The sequence below is a fragment of the Typha angustifolia genome, chromosome 15 (genome assembly GCF_048772165.1).
Source record: "Typha angustifolia cultivar Huaian chromosome 15, ASM4877216v1, whole genome shotgun sequence".
NCBI classification, from domain to species: Eukaryota; Viridiplantae; Streptophyta; class Magnoliopsida; order Poales; family Typhaceae; genus Typha; species Typha angustifolia.
The window spans coordinates 9,511,055-9,532,834 of NC_133253.1; the positions used below are offsets into that span (position 1 = coordinate 9,511,055).

General features: G+C 34.0%; 1 protein-coding gene across 2 annotated transcripts; it reads right to left on the minus strand.

Annotated features, from left to right (window-relative positions):
• Nucleotides 1–645: 645 nt before the first annotated feature.
• Nucleotides 646–18,983, minus strand: LOC140777834 (uncharacterized). 2 transcript variants are annotated; one of them, XM_073122215.1, is made up of 13 exons: nt 18,573–18,983; nt 16,701–16,813; nt 16,479–16,594; nt 13,129–13,158; nt 12,854–12,996; nt 9,678–9,854; nt 9,456–9,519; nt 9,249–9,356; nt 8,649–8,802; nt 7,429–7,518; nt 3,966–4,021; nt 2,759–2,816; nt 646–1,398 (listed from the first exon to the last, which is right to left on the minus strand). In XM_073122215.1, exons 2-13 carry the CDS (start codon nt 16,780–16,782, stop codon nt 1,106–1,108), a joined length of 1,371 nt encoding a protein of 456 aa, XP_072978316.1. In that variant the 5' UTR covers nt 16,783–16,813; nt 18,573–18,983; the 3' UTR covers nt 646–1,105. The 2 variants fall into 2 exon arrangements, with proteins under 2 accessions (XP_072978316.1, XP_072978317.1); XM_073122216.1 differs by lacking the exons at nt 16,701–16,813; nt 18,573–18,983 and having other exon boundaries at nt 9,678–9,849; nt 16,479–16,589.
• Between the last annotated feature and the right edge of the window lie 2,797 nt (nt 18,984–21,780).

Below are 21,780 nucleotides of genomic sequence, written 5' to 3' on the forward strand. Positions count from 1 at the left end.
TTGATGATTGTTTGAATCCAGCTACCAAAATAGTTACTGCTATGCAAAGGTTAAGTGCTCCCTTGTAAATGGAAACAAAATAATCCACTCATGATCAATCACCTCGTCAGAATGAAACCTAAATGCTCAGAACTCCAGATTTCTAGAAGTGTTTATAGTTTCTACTATCTTCCTTCTTTCTTTTTCCTTATTTTTGGATAAAAGTGTGGCCCATGAGTTGATTGATTAGCAAATGCAAACAGAAGTATGGAAAGGGGATCATAAGAAAGAAATATCAGAGAGAGAGAACTGGTAGTTCTAGTGTGGAATTGCTCATTATAATTTGATTTAATCTGTTTATGACCTGACTTGCCAATCAATTAATGACCCAATAATCAAAAAAATATCTGGAACGGCCCTCCGAGTCAAAGCAGCTTGAAAACAAAACCGGAACCGCAATTTTTCAACTGGAGAAACAAACCAAAACTCCAAGAGACAACTCAGTCCAGCAATCGAAACCTACAGCTATGGGAGGAAAGATTATGTTTAATTTATGAAATATAAGAACATCATTTATAGTAGACAGAATATTCTACTTCCTATTTTATCAAAGTTAAAACTTTCTCATGATTTGTTTTTGCAACAAAGAGGGGCTCGATTAATAAATAATTAAAAGAGAACTTTATTTGTAATATAATAGGGCATTATTTAAAAAATGTCCGATAATAATGAAGAGGCCCAGCGACGCTACCACATACAAAGTATCTGCGGATGGAAGAATAATGATACAATTGCAACAGGTGATCCTGATTGTGGGAAATATCTGGGTCTTTATAAATGCAAATGCTCAGTAAACATTGTGAGAGAAAAGCTATAAATATCAAAACTTCCCTTAAAGGAATAAACATTTCTGGTTATACACTCATTTATCATTTTCAAACAAAAAAAGAACATAAAATTAAAATGCTCTCTCAAATCACTTCCAGGATTGCTGCCCAGTTGTCTAGATTTCCAACCAATGCTTCTGGATATTCATGTATACCAGCTTCTGATAATACAATCCACAGCTTCCTGCTCAATTTTGGTGTCAACCTAGTCTTTTTAGCAGTGAGATATCAACAAGTTATCATGCGCCACTCTTTCTGAGAGACTGTTTTTTGCTCTTCTGCTTACTCTTTTTGCTCCGGTCTCCTGCTGGTTTTCTTTTTTTCGAAGCTGGCATTTCATTGCTATCTTCAGGTTCTACAACTTCACTTACTTGATCATCATCATTGACCTTGGTTTTCTTTTTCTTTGCACTGTCCTGGTTTAGTCTCTTATTCATGGACTTGATTTTCTCATGTTCTAGTTCATTGACAATTTCACCATCATGGGCAATTGCTTCCTGACTTGGCTTCTTAGCATCAATCGCTCCAGATTCTGAAGAAAATGAAAAGATAGCAAATGATCAGATGATGGTCTCCAGACTCTCATATTGTGCTTATGTGAATATTGCATGGTGAGATGGGGCTGCCCAACCATCCTATTAATACAAGCTATTGGAGAAAAAATATTTGATAGGATCAAACTCCATTAAAGAGAAAAGTTTGTGATAAATCTTAGGACCAAGTGTGGTCAACCTTGAGGTATGAGTACTACCAACAATAGACCTGTTAAGTGGTGAAAAGAGTTACCTTTTCATTTTTATTTTTTTTAAATCTTTCTTTCCTTCTCTTTTTTCTTTTTCTTCATGTGAAACCCTATTCTTCTAATGGCAGATCACATACAAAATAGGAGAAACAACCTGAAAAATCCAACTCGTACAATGTAGATCTTTGGAAATGATGATATAAGGCTCTCAAACACAGAGACAACAAAAGAAAGTCAACATGAAAATGTGGTGCTCCTTTACAACTGCTTTCAAACTTGTCATCTCCAATTGACGTTGGAAATTTTAGATTGATACTACACAAGCTTGTTTCATTGGTCTCTACCCATCATATATTAAGTCATGGAACCTTACTGATAACCTTCCTAAGAAAAATACTGCTGCTTTTTCAATGATTCACCATAAGTGATACTCCTAGAGGAGGCATTACCTTAGAATAATGGATACCTCCACACAAGTGTTTGAGATAACTTAAAGTGAAACTAACATGATGAATGTAAAATAAAAGGAAAAATAAGTATACGATATGCTATGGCTCAGGCTCAACTCATTTATATCCAAGCCAAGCCTAAGTCTGAGTTGAGCCCGAGCCGAGCTCGAGCTGCTCATTTATTTTGATAGCCTATAAAGCATGTACACAAATATAGATATAATACGACACAAATATGTTGATACAACAAATCTTAAAAAATATACGATATGCTTAGGATAGGTAGCTCATAAACTTTAATTGGTTTTTTTGATAGGTTTGATTTCCCCTTATCATCTGGTTTTTGTTTCTGTTCTTTGTGGTGGTCGGCCAATATTGTTTCAGGCTTGTCTCAGCCATTTCAGGATCCAAAATGAGCAAAACCCACCCAGGATAATCTACTTAACCAAAAGATGCACGGAATGTTGGGATATAATATCACAGAATAATCTTGGGTTTTTCCATTGTCAATGAATATTAGAACTAGTTAATCAACTTATTCATGCTTCTTTCTTAAAATTCTAAGTAAAAGCTTCAAAAAAGGACAGCTAAACTGAAATGTGAGTTTGGCTTGCACGAGTTACAGTTGAGAGTAAATAGCAAAATCAGGCTGTGAATGCTTAAACTAGAATGGACGAAAAAAGAAGAAAGAAAATGTTTACCTTCACCAGAGAAATGTGAATCAATCACTACATTTGTCAGGTTCTGCTTGAGGAAGACCTGCTCTCAACCATAAATGAAATTAATGTATAGGAGAAGAAACATATTAACAAAAGAAAACTAAAAGTGAATAATCTGCAAACATGACGAACTATCATTCTTCATCATGAATCAATTATACATGACTCCAGCAAGTTAAGTTCAGAATGCCCTAGAAAAGTAGAAATCTAACTACAAAGACAAGATATATGAACTAGAAATCTAACTTCGAGAACATGATATATGATCAGCATGCAGAAGAGAAATTAAGACCAGAAAGATCAGTCGTCCCAGGGCAGGACACTCTCACAGTCCCACTAATTCATGGTAACCGGAGAGCAAGATGTATGCAACCTTTCAAATCATGACAGTCCATTACTTGATTTTCATAGATAGCTTATAACATTATAGATTATATTTTAGCTCCATACCCAAATAAATAGATGATACTTAATATAGTATTGCAAAAAAAACTTGTCATAAACACCTCTCAAAAACCTTGATTTCTTTGAATTGGAAAGACAGAATAATTTCTGATAGAAAAGATATTAATCATCTATCAGGTTATTACTGCAACAAGCAGCATTTACTGCATTCATCAACAGTAAATAACAATACTACAAAAGAAGTGACGGATAAAGCTCACTGAAATGACAGACAGACAGAGAGTTCCATCAACAAATGGCATCTCTGTGTCAAATCAACACAGGCAGCAATCTGAGTCATAAATATAGATATTTACATAGAATTTTATGGGAGGGAAAGAAAAGATTTTCATTAAGAAGATCCAAAGTATGAGGCTATGTTGTTGCTCTTCATATGAGTCAAGAGAAAGTTAAAAAGAAATTGAGTACTCAATTTCTCTATCTGGCAATTTTTCCAAAGTGTAATCCTACCTGCAAATCCTAGCCCAGAAGTGGGGGGGAACATGGAAGTCTACAGATAAAGAAAGATTTTGCTATCACTGTTAAAACATCCAAAGAAATAAGAAGGTCCGTTGAACTACTCATGTTGTCAATGACTCAGTAATCAGTATCTATGGAAAAGGAAGATTTTTTAGACATCAAACTACTAAAGTACAAATCATAGACATGAAAAATCTGATATCTGTTTGGTTTAGAAATACAATAATTTTCATTGATCTAAGCAGTAAAAGGAAATCTGACATACTGCCGAAAGAAGTTGCCGAGTCTTTGCATCCCAGAATCGCAGATAGCTGTCAAGTCCTAAAACAACACAATTAGCTACTTAGTTCCCAAGAAGCGACTTTAAGCTCATGAATCTATATCATAAAATTAAGCCACCTTATCATTAAGTGGTTATAGAATAAAGCTGCACCCACTTGTGACTAGCATGACAGCGCGACTAAATACTGAAGCTAAAATAGCAGACTATTTGTACCAATCTTGTCAAACATTTCTTACAAAGAAAACAACAGAACACATAGCATACAGTTATATAGTCAGACAACTCATGTGTGCCAAGATCCAAGAAAAGGAAGAACCTTTACTTTTTACGTGCTGTTCTGGTAACCAATTCAGAAACTTCCCCAAAACAGAATGAGTTAAAATAGATGTCAAGAGGTGACCAAGGATAAAGAAACATTCGTAAAAACAAAAGGCAGTTTCAGTTAAGGCTGGTCAATATTTTAAGAAACTGTAGGTGGTAGGTGGTAGGCAGTAGGCAAGCAGCCAGGGATCACCTAGCACCTAATTGCACGTAACTATCGACCGCCCAAAAAAAAGATATGTAATGGCCGTATTGATCATACCGGTTATTTCGCCAATCAGTATCTAATTTCGGTATCAGACTATTTATTAATTATATTAAATTCTCAAAATTATTTTGAAATACAGAAAATACTCAAAATTTTAGAAATTAATAATAGATATATATATATATAATAACTTTCATATAAATTTAAAAATTAAAAAAGTACTACTCTTTCCCACTCACTCTCTATCATTAATGAAACAATTCTCTCCCACTATCAGACTATCCCTATTGCTACGCCTCCCTCCCATCTTTTTTATTCTTTCAATCGCTCCCTCTTTGTTCTTTCTCTAGCCTCTCCTCTCATCTTTCTTTCTCAATCACTTAACGCAGTCCCTCTCTTTCTCCCCCTCTTGCTCTCTGTTACTGTAGCAAAAGGACTGCTACAGTAACAGAGTCAGAGAGAGGAGATGGTAGCGAGAGAGAGGGAGTGGAGGACTCAGATGAAAAGAGAGAACATAGAAGAAAAAAAAAACAGAAAATAAAAGGAAAGAAAAACATACTCAAACTCGTCGAAGGTTGTGGTAGCCGGATCTTCGTTAGAGGAGCTTGTCGAATATCGACCGAGGCCTGATCTGCCTTGGATGGCTTGAGAGAGAAAGAGAGAGAAGCTTTCTCTATCATACTACATCTTGGGTCAGGATCTGAATCGGTTATCGCCGATCCCCATATTGCGATCCATGCTACTAAGCTTTCATTTGCGGGCTTAGAAACATTTAACCCGCAAACCCAATTAAATGTACAAGCCCAGTTAGGTCCACAATAGCTTTACTAAGATTCTTTTCTTCTTGGAAAGAAGTCCGTGTATCTGCTAAGCTTTTTTTTGCGGACTTAGTAACATTTAAGTCCTCAGGGCCGATACTAAGCTTTCGTTTTTAGTAAATTAGAGTAAGAGTGTCATTATTACCTTTGATATGACATAAAAATGTAGAAAAAAAAACCTTTCATTTGGAGTAAACTAAGGATGTGAGAGATTAATTATCTTTGATGTGACATAAAAAAAGCATAAAGAATATTTTTGGAGGAAAATTAAGGATGTCATGTAAATGGACTAAAATATTATTATTAAATTTGTAAAAAGTCAAATACACATCAGTTCAGGGATAAATCTGTAATTTGAGAATTTATTTTACTAGGAATTAAAAAAGAATAAAAGGAAATTACGCTTATAAAGGATAACCATAACCTAATTAGTGGATTAAGATCATAGTCAGAAGGATCAACTGATCTCGATCAAGGCTCAATCCTAGTTAATTAATTGGGATCCAGCAGGATTGGCTTAGATCAGCTAACCCAGATTCAAATCGAGATTGATAGGTTGGAGTTAATCAGACCAGATCCATAACTAATTTGACTTGTATACAATGAGGGGACATCAATTATTGATGTCCCAATCCATTAGTCTTTCTATTCTCACTCTCTCTCATTCACTCTTTCACTCTCTTTTTTCTCTCCCTACTATATAACCATTGTTTCTCTAACGGAGAGATCCAACTCCAGCAACGTAGATCCAACTCCGACAAACTCCAACGACATCGGGTATGCAATTTTTAATTTTATTCTTTCTTTCTCTTAGTTTTTTTTCATTTCTTTCGCTTTCTCTTTCTTCTTCTTCACTGCACAACAATTTTTTTTTCTTTTTTGTTAGGTTTCTGAGACTCCTAGTGTTACGAGCCTTACGGTAAAGTTTGACAAAATCGAACCGATGGATACATATCTTCATAAAAAGAAAATATTGTACACAAACCACTATCAAGACAGCTCTCAAAAAAATAAAAAATACAAAAAACATGTTAGCAGGATCATCCTTAAATCTTTTTTTTTATAATTATATTCCTTTCAATGTAGCTAATAGTCTTTATTATCATACTATAGTGGATGTTATTTACTCAATAAAGTCTGGTGTTTCACCTTCTAATTCAAAAGATATTATTACTAAATATCTTGAATCAGAGATAAATAAGTTTCACTCATATTGAGACATTTAAAAAGTTTGAAAAAAAAATTAGTTGTGGAAGAAAATCAAACAAAAGAAAGAAAAATTATGGTGCAATGAAGAAGAAGAAAAGAGAAGAAAAAGGAAGAAAGTGGAAGAAATTTAAAAAAAAAACTGAGAGAGAAATAAAGAAATAAATTAAAAAATTATAGACCGGAGTTTGTCGAAGTTTGCCAATCCCGATCCGGCCAACCATGGGTGTATCCATTAAGAAAGTCAAGAAACATCCTTAGAAGCCTTTGAACTATGAAATTGCTTTATTATCATAAGGTCATGGCAGTAAGAAACAGGAGCATTAAAATAATACGACACGTTACTTTCAAAGTTCAATAATATATGGCTGCACATACTTTCAAAGTTCAATAATAAATGGCTGCACAAGGCCAAGTGTTAGCATGACAGATTGCCAGAAGTTCCCCATGGTTATCAAACATTTATTGGGACATGCTACCATTGCACATAAGGCAATCAAACAAGATAATCAAAGGGATTAGAGACTGTATGAAGCAGAAATAGCATGACAGTGCATGAGGCTCCAGTGAATGGGAGCTAGGGAGGGAAAGATATAAGCAGCCTTACCCTTATTGTAGGACAAGGAGGTTTCTATTTTGCAATGATCACTTGGGTACAAGGAGGAAAGACTTATAGTCCAACTAAGTGACAGTCTTGTACAATCACAGTCAAAAGAAAGAAGAATATCACACTGTGTTATGCTACCAGAAGAGGATCACATGGTATCGAAATTACTTGTACTATACAATTCAAAATGAATAACAAGGAAAACATTCTAGACATTATATAAGAAAGGATCAGATATCTAATGCATCTAAAGAGTTATGAGTCATATGAAGAATAGGGAATCACCACATGATGCTATTACAGGTAACTCTGGATGCCTGGCTATTGATCTAATGCTTCCACAACACTTTCCAACATAGCATCCAAGCAATTTTCCTGGAAAATGGTGAACTTAAGTTACAAGTTTACAATTAACCACATTGATCAGTCAGCACTTTACATGACAGAACAATTAATTACTTAATAGAAAACATGTAATATTCTGACCACAAAAACTCAACATTTTGAATTTTTGATATGTTGTTTACTCAGTAGACTAGCTGATGAAGAATATGAAATAGGCCATAATAATAGAATTGTAGAACACATCACAATATCACATTGTTAGCTCGTATTTAAGCTATAATCAAACTTCTGCAACATCACCAGGTTTGAAGTGAATAACATCTCAAATTGAGTTCCGGATATCTTAGAGAAAAGCTTAATTAGCTAAATATCACAAAATAAAGTTCACCAAGGCATACCTGATATCATTAAACAAGCCTATCCATCTAAACAAGTTTGTTTTACGATCTCAAGGAGATGCTGGACTATGATTTCGGCTGCTTACATATTGGTCTTTTCTTAACATATAAAAAGTTATCTCTTTGAGACAAAATGAGTTATTTTATCTTATGCACCTAGGATTGTACCACATTTTATGACAAAAGCTATTATCTTCAGTGGCAGGCAGTGTGACCTCATGCTACAAATTCGAACATAGAATATTTACAATTGATGGGAATAGAAATTAGACAGGACTCCCGAGATTGTGAAGTTTTCTAGGTCAGTTTGTATGATAAAGTTAAATGTCTTGTAACATTATTGTGCTTAAAAAATAATCATTTCATTTATTTCAAATGGGAAAATCTAGCAACATTTTGTATGATTGTATCTACATCCACAAATGATTAACACATGGAATGTTATAGAAAGAATTAAACCATCTCAGGAAATCTATTGATAGTTCTCAGTAATAGATAGTAAAAGTAATCATATTATGGTATTATCTATTAAGAATGCCATTGTCATATTTGCTATGAGTACAGAGAGCAAGCATACCCACAATAGTCAGAGAACCTCTAATATGTTCCCTAGATAATTTACTAATTTTTGGTTGATTCAATTCTTCAGTCAACAATTTGCCTGTGATCCATTTAATATTGAAAACTATGGAAGAATACTTATGGTTGTCACAAAAGAAACTTATGGTTGTGTAAGAATATTTCTAACACGTTTAACATTACCTGTTCTCATGTCAAAGGAAGCAAGGTCGCCAGATCCAGTCCCTATATAGACAGTATAGCCATCTAGATCTTCAGTGACTGCCTTTATCGGCGATTCGCGAAAATCAATCGAAATAACAGGTCTTCTTTGGGCAGAAATATCATAAAGGCGAATCTGAAACAGATACCCTTACTACATAAGAATATTTACTTATAAAATTCTTAGAGGGAGATGGATAATGAAGACATGAAACAAAAGTTTCCATTAATTATGTGAATCTAAAAATATTCACATTAAGTAGTGGACAAGCAGAAGGCGAAGTGAGGGCTACAATACTATCCAGTAAGAATTGTCAGCAATTTAATTTACTAAAAGTGAAAAATAGACTCTATTTACAATAGATTAACAAGTCAAACTGTTGCATATGCAACCTCTGATTCCAACGAAGAGGTTAAGCAATTGTAGCTTGACACCAAATTACTTGAGGATATGCCACACTTAACCCCCATGACCAGGATATCTTGACCCCACAGCTTTCATGTGCTTATGTCGCTTGAAAACTTACAGTGTATCTTTTGTCTTGGCACTAAAACCAAAAAAAAAAAAAAATTACACTATACCTGATGATTGTTGGTGCCAGCTACTATTTTACGATGATCATCCTTGTTTAGAAAAGTTGCAGCAGTGAAACATGTTGGAGTGAATATTCCCAGGCTGTTAGATGGAGGCTTCAAAGAGGACGAGGTCACACATTAAAATCCAATTGACTCAGAAAAAATATGAAAATTTTCCTTTCTGATGTGTACTAGAACAAAGAGAGGGCTTACAGATTTAGCAGTCCATGTCTTTGTACAGTTGGCAAGGTCCCACAGATTTACTTCGACACCCTTCCTGAGATAAAAAGGACAACATTGATTATTAAATCTAAGAAGTCAACCAAGCACTTATATATTTTTTAGTACAAGAGAACTGATTAGGATCATATATCATATGATAAACCCTCCTCGAGAATACAGGAGAACATCCAATTCTGATTTGAGCAAACTCACCCTCCAAATAAAGCATAGCTCTCATTCCCGTCCACTGAAGAACATAATATTCTACCAGAATTGCTGATACTCCATGTTTGAGGAGAGTCAGTAGGAAAGTTTGCTGCTGAATCTTTTGTTGCAACGGATCTCAAGCATACTTTTCCTTTTTCTGTACATGTAAGTAACACACCTAACCTAATACAGAAAGGTAAAGGCATTGTTACGAGTATAAAGGAATTGTTATGAGTATGCACAAACCATTTTATTATAACACCTCTAAAACTTTATAAATGTACAAAGTACAAACCCTGCAAGAGATGACATCACTTAATAATTAGCATAACACCACACAAGTAAATATAATTCTGCTCTTAGTCCCTAAGTTGCCCAGTAGATGGATCTATTTCATTTAATGAGATTTGGGTTTAATGCAATAGCCATAATCAACTATCAAAAGAAAAAAAAAGTTTACAAAATGCAGAAAGAAATATAACACGAGACCTTATGTTAAGAGACCCATCATCTTCATGAAATTTTATTATCCATTGGAGTTACTAGAGATGTTAACAGAATCTAGATGTAATGAGCAAACTAAACAAATTGTTACCTACAATTTTCATCATGTTGAATTGTAATTCAATAAATATATACTTATATAGGGTCATAGATAGCTGGAATCAAAGGCTTTGTTGTTGTTGCATCTGATGCCAATTACAGCTTTTCAAATGTAGTTAGCTGCATATTTCAGATTGATAAAACCAAATTTCTTCCTTATGAAGGGAACAGAAGGCTGATTTCTACATAATTTTACAAGTTACAAATTGTTGGTTTTACCAAACCAACAAAATTACCCTAAAGTGTCATACATAATTTTACGTGTATGTTACAAACTTTGTTGGTTTTACAAAACCAACAAAATTACCCTGAAGTGTCATCCATGGTCAGTTGTTCCCTAACAACTAGCTAATGTAGGATGCTACACCCAACTGGCTAATGTAGGAAGCTACAGATGTGGAGTGAGTTACGCAACTTTGCTACTTGCACCAAGTAATCAAGTAGCAACATTAATTCAAGGCTGGCACATTCCTGAGTAGGATCAGCAGAAACAAATCAGGGCCACTGCATTCAGACCAGTTTCAGCCAGATCAGGTTCGATTATTTCGGCCAAAACGGCCCAATAAGAGTTGTTTAAATATTCAGGTCGGATCCAAAATATGAGACATTGGTAATTGATGTCTCAAACTACTTTCTTTTTAAAATTTTCAATTTATTCTCTCTTTCTCCCCTCCCATCCTTCCCACCTAAGCTCATCCAACGAGCTCCTCTAATGACTCCGCACTGTGGTGAAATTAGGTGAGTGTTTTTATTTTTTTGTTCTTTTTTCCATTTCATCTCTTTTTCTCCCACTCTTTCTCCCTCTTTTACTATTATAGAACAACAGTGGAGAAAGAAACTGCTCTCTTCATCGCACTTCTACAACACTATTTTACGAGCATAGAATTTTATCAAACCCAACTCAAAATTCACCATCATTTTGAGTGAACACTTTTTAAAAATTTTAGACTTCATATGTGAGTAATTCTTACTTTCTTATGTTTTCTATCATTTTTTCTAAATTTTTAGAAATTATCCTACATTTTTGAATAATTTTTAAAATTTTACATATTAAAAAATAGTTTGATACCATATCGGCTAACACCGACAACTAACATGGCCAACTCATATCATTTTTTCTAACAACCGATCCCAATTCTGACATTGCCAGGAAAAAATAGTTACTTAATTGTTAGTAAATTCCTAGTAATTAGTTAGAGAATATTATGACGTGAGCAAGACAGAGAAAGATAGAAATTGCGCAACAATCTACTTCTCCTCTGCCATGTTACATATCACATTGGCTTCAAATAGAGAATCCACAAAAGACGAGACTAGAAGACCATCATATAGAACAAAATTAATAAATCACACAAAAATCTGAAGGAGACTCAATTATGGATACACCTGACCAAAACCATGACATTTTTGTCACAACATTAGAGCTTCTACCAAAACTGAAATACGATGGATAGTAGCAAAATTCAATATGCAATACATTTATTGAAGATAATCTTACCATATCTACCATTACAACACACAGACATAGTTGCCAATAATGGAGATATAAGTAAGCCCACTAAAGCAATAGACAAGCTCTATTGAGGTCACATCCAGATGAAGCAATCAAGCAACTCCCGTTAAAAAAGTTATACTTCAACTTTGTATACCTTAATGTGGTTAGTCAGAAGTTTCAGACAACACCACTTAGATGAAGAAACACGAAACTGGGGCAAGTCAGGTAATTTGATTTCAAGCATAGTAAGAGTCAACAGATCAAGTAATAGTTTGTCAACCCTGTTATGTTATCATCAAAATTTCAAGGAGAAAAAAGATTTTACAGTGAACAATTAAAGAAAAACATATTTTATGTCCTTTATTACATCATAAGCAGATCAAGAAAATTTATGGTTTCACAATGATGATGCCTTGAATTTTATTGGGCATAGGGAGACATTAAACAGCTCAAGCTATTCTAACAACAGCTTTTTGGAATCATACTACAGCTAAAATTTATAATTAGAAGTTAAAACAAGATTGGATCTTTTTTAGCAGCTAGAAGCATTGATGGTTGCCAAACAACCTCTGTCATAAAAAATAATTATTAAAATTATCAGCTTATATGAAAATTATAGAGCTTAAATAGTGTACACAAACCAAATTAGACACCTCACAAATACTAGTTTCACACTTTTAGCTTGCTAAACATTATAGTGCAAAACAATTCCAAATTTGCAACACAAAAGAATTGTCAAAATTAGCAACTAAAACAGTAAAACATAGAGTTTGGAGATACTTTCATGCAAAAGTCTCCAAATTGCTGTAACAATCAACTTTAAATAGGGAACGAGAGATTTCAGTAAAGAATAAAGAGGTAAAGTCTCAATAGAATATTAGCAAATATGCAATGAAGCCACTCGTTGGCATTCATAATTTTTCCATTGTACAACAAGAATTTTATAGTATGATTGTTATCTTTAATTACTTAGAGAGTACTGTATGAGTGGTGTCATACTAATACTATAATGCGAAAACATGTATGTTTTTACTTAAGATTGGATAAGTATAAACATAATAAAAATTTGAACAAAAGAGGTTACATTGAAGATGAATCCAGCCTCCTTGTTCTGAAAAGATGCAACCCAATAAGAGGATCATCCTCTGAAACATGATCGCTGGTCCCCAATTCATTAACTTGAATATTGGCCAAAGCATCTCCATTTAAAGGATTCAGAAACTCAATCTATGGTTCAATAAACAGAAATATGTCAGATAAGATAGAAAAGACTGATGAAAGTGTCCAGTATAGGAAAGAGTAAAAAGAATAGAAGAAATAAGCACTTGAACTATTTCATGATTTCAAAGAGTAACTTACCAAACCATTCTTCCGCGCAATAGCCAAAAGCTGCATAAGAGACAAGCCAGAATCATAATCCAACCAAAAGACGTACTTTCCATTTATGGAAAGTTTTAGAAAAATCCAATTAATATGTCAAATTCATTCAAATTGGGTGAAAATTGATATAGCAAAATGTTGGATTAACTATGTTAAACTAAGTTTTGGTTTTAATTATTGAGCTATTGTCAATAAATTAATGTATTTAATTATATGTATTGAATCATGTTTCTACTTGACTATTACTACATCTTTAATAAAATAGGTCCGTTACAATATTATTTCAGGATAAAAGACTCTAATATAGGCTTTAATATGCATATTCAAACCAAAAACATGTAATAAAGACCCTAAAAATATATATTAGAGGCATGTCACCGGCAAGTAGAGAAGTGCTCACCAAATTTCAACATGGCACATGCCTTTAGCACGGCCATCCTTTGTTTTGACCCAGACACATAAAACTCTAATTTAACTTATACTAAACACACTCAAACAAACTAAATCAAATTTTGAGTTATACACCGAAGGATATAAGCAAAAAAAATACTTTCCTAAAATAGCAAAATTTCACATTCTACACCAAGTCTGCTAAACTTTTCCTATCACATGTCTAATTCACTTAGAAATTTAAATACAAAACTTGGTAAATAGCAAAACCATTGCTGGATCAATATTTTCAAAGGCGGCCATAAGTGGCGGGCGGTCACCCAACCACCTAGCGCCAAGGCGGAAGGCTGACAACAAGGCGAGTGACAAGGCGGTCTAGTATTTTCAATTTATAAAAATATAAATTAAATCATATATAATATAGAATATTTACTAAATTATAAATATAGTACATATATATATATATATTTTACTAGTGCACTACACTAATAGTATACTAAAATAGTATATAAAAGTTACTAATATAATATATAAATTTTTAATATATAATAATATAGTATATAGAAAATAATAAATAATACCTCCACTAGTGAGACATACCTGATCAGTTCACTAACAGTATGACACCCTCTCTCTCATCTCTATTTTTCTTTAACTTACATGTCCATTTTCCAACTCTTCATCGGTTCCTCCCGATGAAAAACCACCATAGAGCTTTTGTATCCTTCCTATCTTTTTCATTTTCCATTTTCCATTTTTTACTTCACTTCCCTCAACCTCACTGGTGAGAGTATGAAGAGAGAAAGAGAAGAGTGAGAGTGAAATAATGAGAAAGAGAGAAAATCAGAGGTCGGTGGCCACCGGTTGGGATGTGGAAAGAGAGAGAGTGAGATTGTGAGAGAGAAATCGCGGCCACCTTCATGCTATTGCTACTTTGCCGCCCGCTTGCCGCTAATCAAGAAAGGAGTTTGTTGCATGCCGCTTGCCACTTGCCACCAATCGAGAGAGGAGGTTGGTTTAGGGCTCAAATCATGGAAAAAGGGACATATAGAGGATTGGGAATTTTTTTAAAGGTAAGTTATCAAACCTATTACTCGCACCCAACCCGCTAGGCCAATTAGACCTCTCGGCCCACCAAGGACGCCAAGTCATCCCAAATGCCATTACACTACCGCATTGCCACTATGTGGGGCAGCCGGTGCTCCACGCTGTCAAGGTGGCCAACAAGGCCACCTTTCAAAACACTAGTTGGGGCATCGACTTCCAACTATGAACCAATAACTTATATAGAAATTTCTCCCCTGAGACTTAACTTAGCGATTTTCAAATTTTCATATAAATCGCTGACCCAATCAAGGAGTTATATTTAGAAGTCGTCATCCTGATCAACGGTTATGTTAACGTGGCAAAATAAATATTGATCTATTCAAGTTTTGAAGTGCACTAGCCACGTGAAAAAAAGTTTGGAAAGGCTAGTTTGGTCAAAACTCTGATTTTAAGATCTAAATAATTGAATTTGGTCGAAATCCACTTTAGGTAATAACACAACCGTTGGTTCTGATGAATTTTGATGTGATCAAAAAATAACATCTTTTTTCAAAAATTGTATCTCATTCACTTCTAAGATCTTCAAAACTCGCTTTCCCATTCAAAATTGAATTCCTTGACCTTTTGATACAAGTATCTCCATAAGATTTGATTACTGATCGTTCTCAGATCAGTAGATCAGATTTTAATATTGGATCTTTGAGTAGACCGAATTTCCCTTTTTCTCCTCAAACATCAATTACCTAATATATGTGTGTTCAATATTACAAAAATAAAAAGAGGAGTTGATTTTAGCAGTAAATGAAAAATAACTTAAAAATAAAGTAAAATATATATATATAGCAGTTAATAGCTCAAAAAGAATGCCAAAAAGGGGAAGGACTATACAAATGAACAATAATCTGTAAATGCACTATCACTTTGTAGTGATCAAGTGTGTGAGCATGGACAAGTTCATACTTCTATCCACTTTACATTATCTTCCATTAAATCTGCATACAATGATACAAGTCCAATAATACTAGGAGTAACAAAGATAGTAATTTTCTCAGTCTCTGTACCTTCTGCATCACATAATTTAAGTGACAAAATATAAATGTAGATCCTCTTTCTTCATATTATCCAAGACCACTAATCATTCCTCTATATCTATTTTCTCCTTATTCCTCCTTTTGCCAATGATCAGATGGCATAGAAGTTCTTTAACATATTATCTTGATAAACTTAACTTTTTCTCCTATGAGTAAAACATTCCAGTTTCCACAACTGAATGCAGATCCTAAATATAGTAATGTATATCAATGAAGCTGATACCACTCAGATCAAGCAAACAAGCAAACAGGAGAAGAACATGCTTACAAATTTTCTGTGTCAAACTTCTAAGTTCGTGAGATGCTAAATCTTCAAAAAAATTAAGGGTTCACGAACTAACTTTTTTATAGGTCTACGATATCAAAAAAAAAAAAATTTCTTTTTTCCCTCGGAATACCAGTAAAAGTATAGCATTCCAGAAAAATAGTGATGTATAGGCAATATGAGATGCTAAGCCCCTGAAGGAACTGCAGCTAAAATGATGAGCCCAACCAATAACTTCCCAAGCTCACTTCTCACCAATATGCAAGTACAGTTTTGCTCTTTTTATCTCCCCTATTTGCAAAAGATTTTCTTATGATGTTTAGCGCAAATAAATTAGTTCCTTCCAAGATCCAAATTTCCCTATGTTCTAGGTCTCAATAAATAGATCCCTAGCAACTTCTACAACCAAAGAACATGAAATTAAAAACTTATCAACTCTCCTTTCCTCTCGCTCCAAAACAAATTGGCAACTAGACAACATTAAGGACTAAGCAACACTTGGAGGCACAACTAGAGACAAAGATTAATGATATTACCGGGTCCTTCTGACGATCAACAAAGGATGCCGCAACCACACACCGTGAAGCGTCAGGCGGGCCCCATGTCTCAACCACCTTTGGTGTCGCAATGACCTTCCCCCGGGCTTCAACGACTACAAAGAGATATATGCACACATCATCAACTCATAGCACAATAAAAGATAGAAATCAGCAAAGTACACTTTAAACCAACAATCCCTAGGGAAACTAAAGCATCACCTTTAACAAGGCCAAGAACATCCGTGGTTAAAGCTCTCAAAGGAGGGCAACCAAGGCACTCCATTGCACTTGTCCGCGGCATCTGTGCAATTCACTTAAAAACCCTAATTTACCTAAAAAAACAAATGGCAATTTTAACACAAATTTAGAAGTAGACGATTATGACAGATTTAATGAAAAAACAAAAGGCAATTTTGATCAAGATTTTGAAATTTATTAAATGTTTTGGAAAGTGCCCACAGTATGCAAGTGGTCACCCACCACATAGTGGGTAGGCAGTATGCAGGTGTCTATACAATTTAGTTTTTTTAATATATAAAAATAATTAAATATGATATACAATATATTATATGAAAAGATTTATTAGTAATAAACCAATGTACGTATTAAAAGTTGTAAATAAATGACATGGTCCGAATGAAATTACACTAATTCACACGCTATCACACATTTACACTAATTCAAATAATCAAATGACAGTAAATTACAATATTACACAATTAAATAACTCTATTACAGTAATATGATTCACATAATTGGACTGACTACTTTTAGCATCTATGTGACGCACCACATAGAGGTTGGAGGTAGTGGCGACTTGCAGATCTAGAGGAAAAGACTAGTAATAAGTAGAGTGGTGGAGAATTGCAAAACGAGGAAGGTAAGAGGTGGCGATCTACTAGGGCGGAAGAGAAGGACGATAGGTGGCAGTTGGTGAGAGGGAGAACGGTGGCTATCGCAACGTGTGGAGGGGGTTAATGTGTAGTGGGAAGGAAGGGAGAGAGAAAGATTAGAGGGTGAGGTAGTTAGAGAGAGAGTGTGTGTGTGTACCACTAGTAGGGTGAAAACGGAGCAGATACGGATCGGATAGTGTTCAATCTATATCCAAATCCATATTTTTAGTCCGAATATGGATTTAAATATGAATATTAGATGAATAGCTAAATTTAAAACTGTATCCTAACTAAATGAATACGAATAATTTTCGAATACAGGTTGGATAATTTTCGGATATAGATTGGATAATTTTTGGCTACTGATTCGGTCTTAAACGAATACACATTGAATCTTAAACAAATACCTTTATTTCAGACACAATTAGCACAAAATACTAACAGTTTCAAAAAAAGTGTCGCCCTCTACATATAGATTATCAGAAGTTCAATATATAGCTGAAATACAAATTAGGATGTTTTCAAAAGTCCTGAAACTATTTTAAGATGGATCAATAGTTCCATCTCAGTAAATACTGAATAAAATTAAGATAATTATTTTAACCTGAAGATTAGTCAAAGCCTGAAGTCAATTAGCTAGTTTCTAACTGATGGCCTTAGTTATAAACTAGGCATTTTCTGATATTAAGACCGAAACAAGATAATTTAACTTACATCAAGATTGTAATTTATTGTTATAAAAGGCAAAATCTTTAATCCATTGAAGCAAGGACTTGTAAGCTGGGTAACTGATAATAAGAAGCATGTCCCATCAGTAAAAACCCATGTCCAAACATTTTGGGTACGATCATCTAATTTCCCAGAGTAACTGGTCCAAAGCCCTTCAACAACTTCTTTACTCTTCTTAAGGTGAATCATAAATATTAGCAGCCTTCACCTTCTGAAGTCTGGCATACACAATTACGTTCCCAGTTACTTTGGCTATATACCAGGTTTATTAAAATCCACGGGTGAAAGAAACAATGCCGTATGGCAATCATTATAATTAAGCATATAAAATGCAAGTTCCTGCTTTGTAGTTGCAAGCAAACGAAAAGTATCCTATAACTTTAACTAGATCATCGAGAACTTGCATACTATACAAATCGAAGTCTATACGATAAATCCTCCAAAAATAAGAGGTGTTGTGGTGTAATACCTTCCTATCGCTATCGGTTGGCTTGGTGACGATGAGCTCGAGGGGGGAGGAGACGGAGCTTGCTGACGCGACGGGAAGTGGAGATGGCAGCGCAGCTTGGTGATGTGATGTAATACCTTCCCACCGTTACCAGTGTGCTTGGTGACGACGAGCTCGAGGAGGGAGGAGGCTTGGCGACGATGAGGCCGAGGAGGGAGGAGGCGGAGCTTGGTGACGCAACGGGGAGTGGAGATGGCAGCGCTGCTTGGTGACGGCGGAGAGGCGATGGCGGCGGAGAGCCGGAGAGGTGATGGCGACGGAAGAAGAATTGAACACAGTGATGGACGATGGAGAGGTTTTTCACTTTTCGGTGGAGGCAGCGGATGAAATGCGATTTGGGGAAAGAGATGGAGAAGACAAGGGTAGGGTTTAGTGTTACTGGTTGGGTTGGGCAATTTTATGCGGTTCAACTAATATTTGTATTTGGATCCGAATCCGACATAATTAAATATACCTGTATCCGTATCCGTATCCAGATATTTTTGAAAAAAAAAATTCGGATCCAGGTTTTTTCTAAAGAACTATTCATATCTATATTTGTATCCGGATTGAATAAATTTTTTATCCGTATCCGATCCGTTTAGAATCGTGTCAGACTTAATCCAACTCATTTTTAATCCTACGTCTATTAGCAGTCTAGAGGAGAGGAACCGCCACTTTCAAGATGGGAGACTACCACCGTCGAGGAGAGGAGAGCGATGCGCTTTAATGAGGAGTGAAATATCACTTGGGATTTATGTTAGGGATTTAGTAAAGTTAAAATGTAACTCGCATCCACTATGATAGTTTTAACTACTACTGCGCTGCAATTGCACTATATTGCTAGGCTGCGAAGCAACCCACAAAGCAAACCACCTATGCATAATGCGGCCGGCCCCAAAAGCTTTCTAATACCGAGTCTACTTGGTTTGAATTAAGCGCTAAAAGTTACTAGTAAACCTTATTACTTAGTTATAATTCAGGTATATTAAGTTAAGCTAAGAAACATAGTGTTTGGTTGTTAACTATACTTCAATGTAATTACTATTTTTAACGTGATGCGAAAAAAATAAGAAATATTGATTTTCAAGAGAAATATATGATATAGAAAATTAATAGACTAAAATACCATTCAATTAATGATAAATTTTAAAATGTTATTTTTTTAATAATAAAAAATTACTAATTTGCTGGCTTATGTGCTCAATTAAGCTCATGAGAGCTTGCATATAAGAGGCTTACATATATATTTTTTTTTCTAAAAGAGTATAAGGTTAATGTTGGTTTTTTACTTTTGTTAAGTAATAAATAAGATTACTATATTTAAAAAGGCTATATATTTTTTAATATTTTTTAAGAAGATTTTCGTATTATAAACTTTATTTGAAAAAGAAAATGAATTACCGTAAGTTTAAAACTTAAAAACTCACAAGTGAACAACCACTCTATAATTTTATTTGGATTTAGTCGGTTTTAATTTTTTTTTTAGGAAAATATATTTCTTTCAAAGGAAAATTGGAGATTGATAAGAGATGATTTAAAATATTTATATAATTATTATTTTGATATGACATAGAAAAGTGAAAAAAAAATTGACTAAAAATATTGGCAATGGCACTTACACCGTCTAAACTAGACCAACCCCAAATTGATTAAAAACTACAAAATCTTTGAGTGGTTGGAGCATTTTCCCATAGTTACTTTCTTATTCTCAAATCCCTCTATGTCAACTGTATTTGGTCGCCCAATCAGCAATCATGTTAGCTTGCCTATATATGTGTATTATTTTAGCATTTACAAAAATTGGTAAGATGTTATGACAATCCTAGACGATATCTAAGACTGATTGAGATATTAACATCGTTTTGAAGATACTCTATGAGATCAGCTGCGTCCAACTCCAGCACTAGGTTTACCACTCTAAATCTAACTACAACCCTCAATGCTGCTAGTGTTCCCTTTGCCTCAAAGTTCTAGGGTTTCTATTAGAATCCCTTAAGATGAACCCAGCTCCACCATATTAGATCAAAAGAGCATAGAATCATCAACATTGGCTTTTGTCCAATTAAGTGGAGAGGGGTATTCGCCTAAAACCCTTATATGAAAGCTATTGCCTTATGGGCCACCACTTTATAATGGAGTCTTTTGTCTTTAAATAGGTATTTACATCATTGCTTTTAGATCATCTGTAATAACTGAAAATAAAAAAATAAAATATTATATGTTTATCTTTATTATATTATATATTTTATTGGTTCATTAAAAATAGTGATAATTAGACATTCATGATTATATTCTATTAGTTCATTAAAAACAATGATAATTAGACTTTCATGATTATATTTTATTGGTTCATTAAACTTTATTAGTTCATGTAAATGTTTATTTATTATTAGTATTCATGATTAAGAATTAGAAATTTATTTTTAGAATGATCGCTTTTAGATAATTATATAGATTGGATTTTAAGATATTTATCCTATTTTGTTTTCATGTAAATAAAATATAAAAGTTAATCATGATATTAGAATATTGTATGAGTTTACAATCATTTGATTAAAAATGTATAGACATCTATATATTATTTAATTTATGTATAATGAATTCTTTGATAAAAGTTAAGAATCTAGATGTAAATGATCATGATTTGGATTGAGTCAATACAAAAAGGTCAAGTAAGAATTTGAGAAATGTGAAAAACTTAAATTTTGAGTATCTGCAGAAAGATTACTTAAATTTTAAGGTCAAATTCATGTTCCTACTAATAAACAGTTGAATAAAAAGATTTTAACTTAAACTCATAGTTCGGGTTTTACCTTGAAAGCACAAAGATGTACATTGACTTACGTGAGTAGTTTGGTGGAATGGTCTAAAAAAAGACATCGTTGAATATATAATTCAAAGTTTAACTTGTCAGCAAGTTAAAATTGAACACCAAAGGGCTGCAAAAAAGTTATAATATTTTCCTTTACTAGAGTGGAAATAGGAAAAGATCACTATGGATTCTATTTTAATTTTTCTCATACCAAATCTAACAATGATGCAGTATGAGTAATTATAGATAGATTGACTAAGTCAGCTTATTTTATTGCTATCAAGATAACTCATTCTCTCGAATCGACTAGTCTAAATTTATATAAATGAAATTATTAAGCTGCATAGAACACCAATATCTATTGTATCTAATCGT

Bases quoted from the DNA above. Each gene is read 5' to 3' on its own strand.
- LOC140777834 (XM_073122215.1), bottom strand. From the start codon at position 16,782: ATGCCGCGGACAAGTGCAATGGAGTGCCTTGGTTGCCCTCCTTTGAGA. The intron at 16,595-16,700 runs GTGATGCTTTAG...ATCTCTTTGTAG, and splicing joins TGTTCTTGGCCTTGTTAAAG to TCGTTGAAGCCCGGGGGAAG. The intron at 12,997-13,128 runs GTAAGTTACTCT...ATTGAACCATAG, and splicing joins TTGCGCGGAAGAATGGTTTG to ATTGAGTTTCTGAATCCTTT.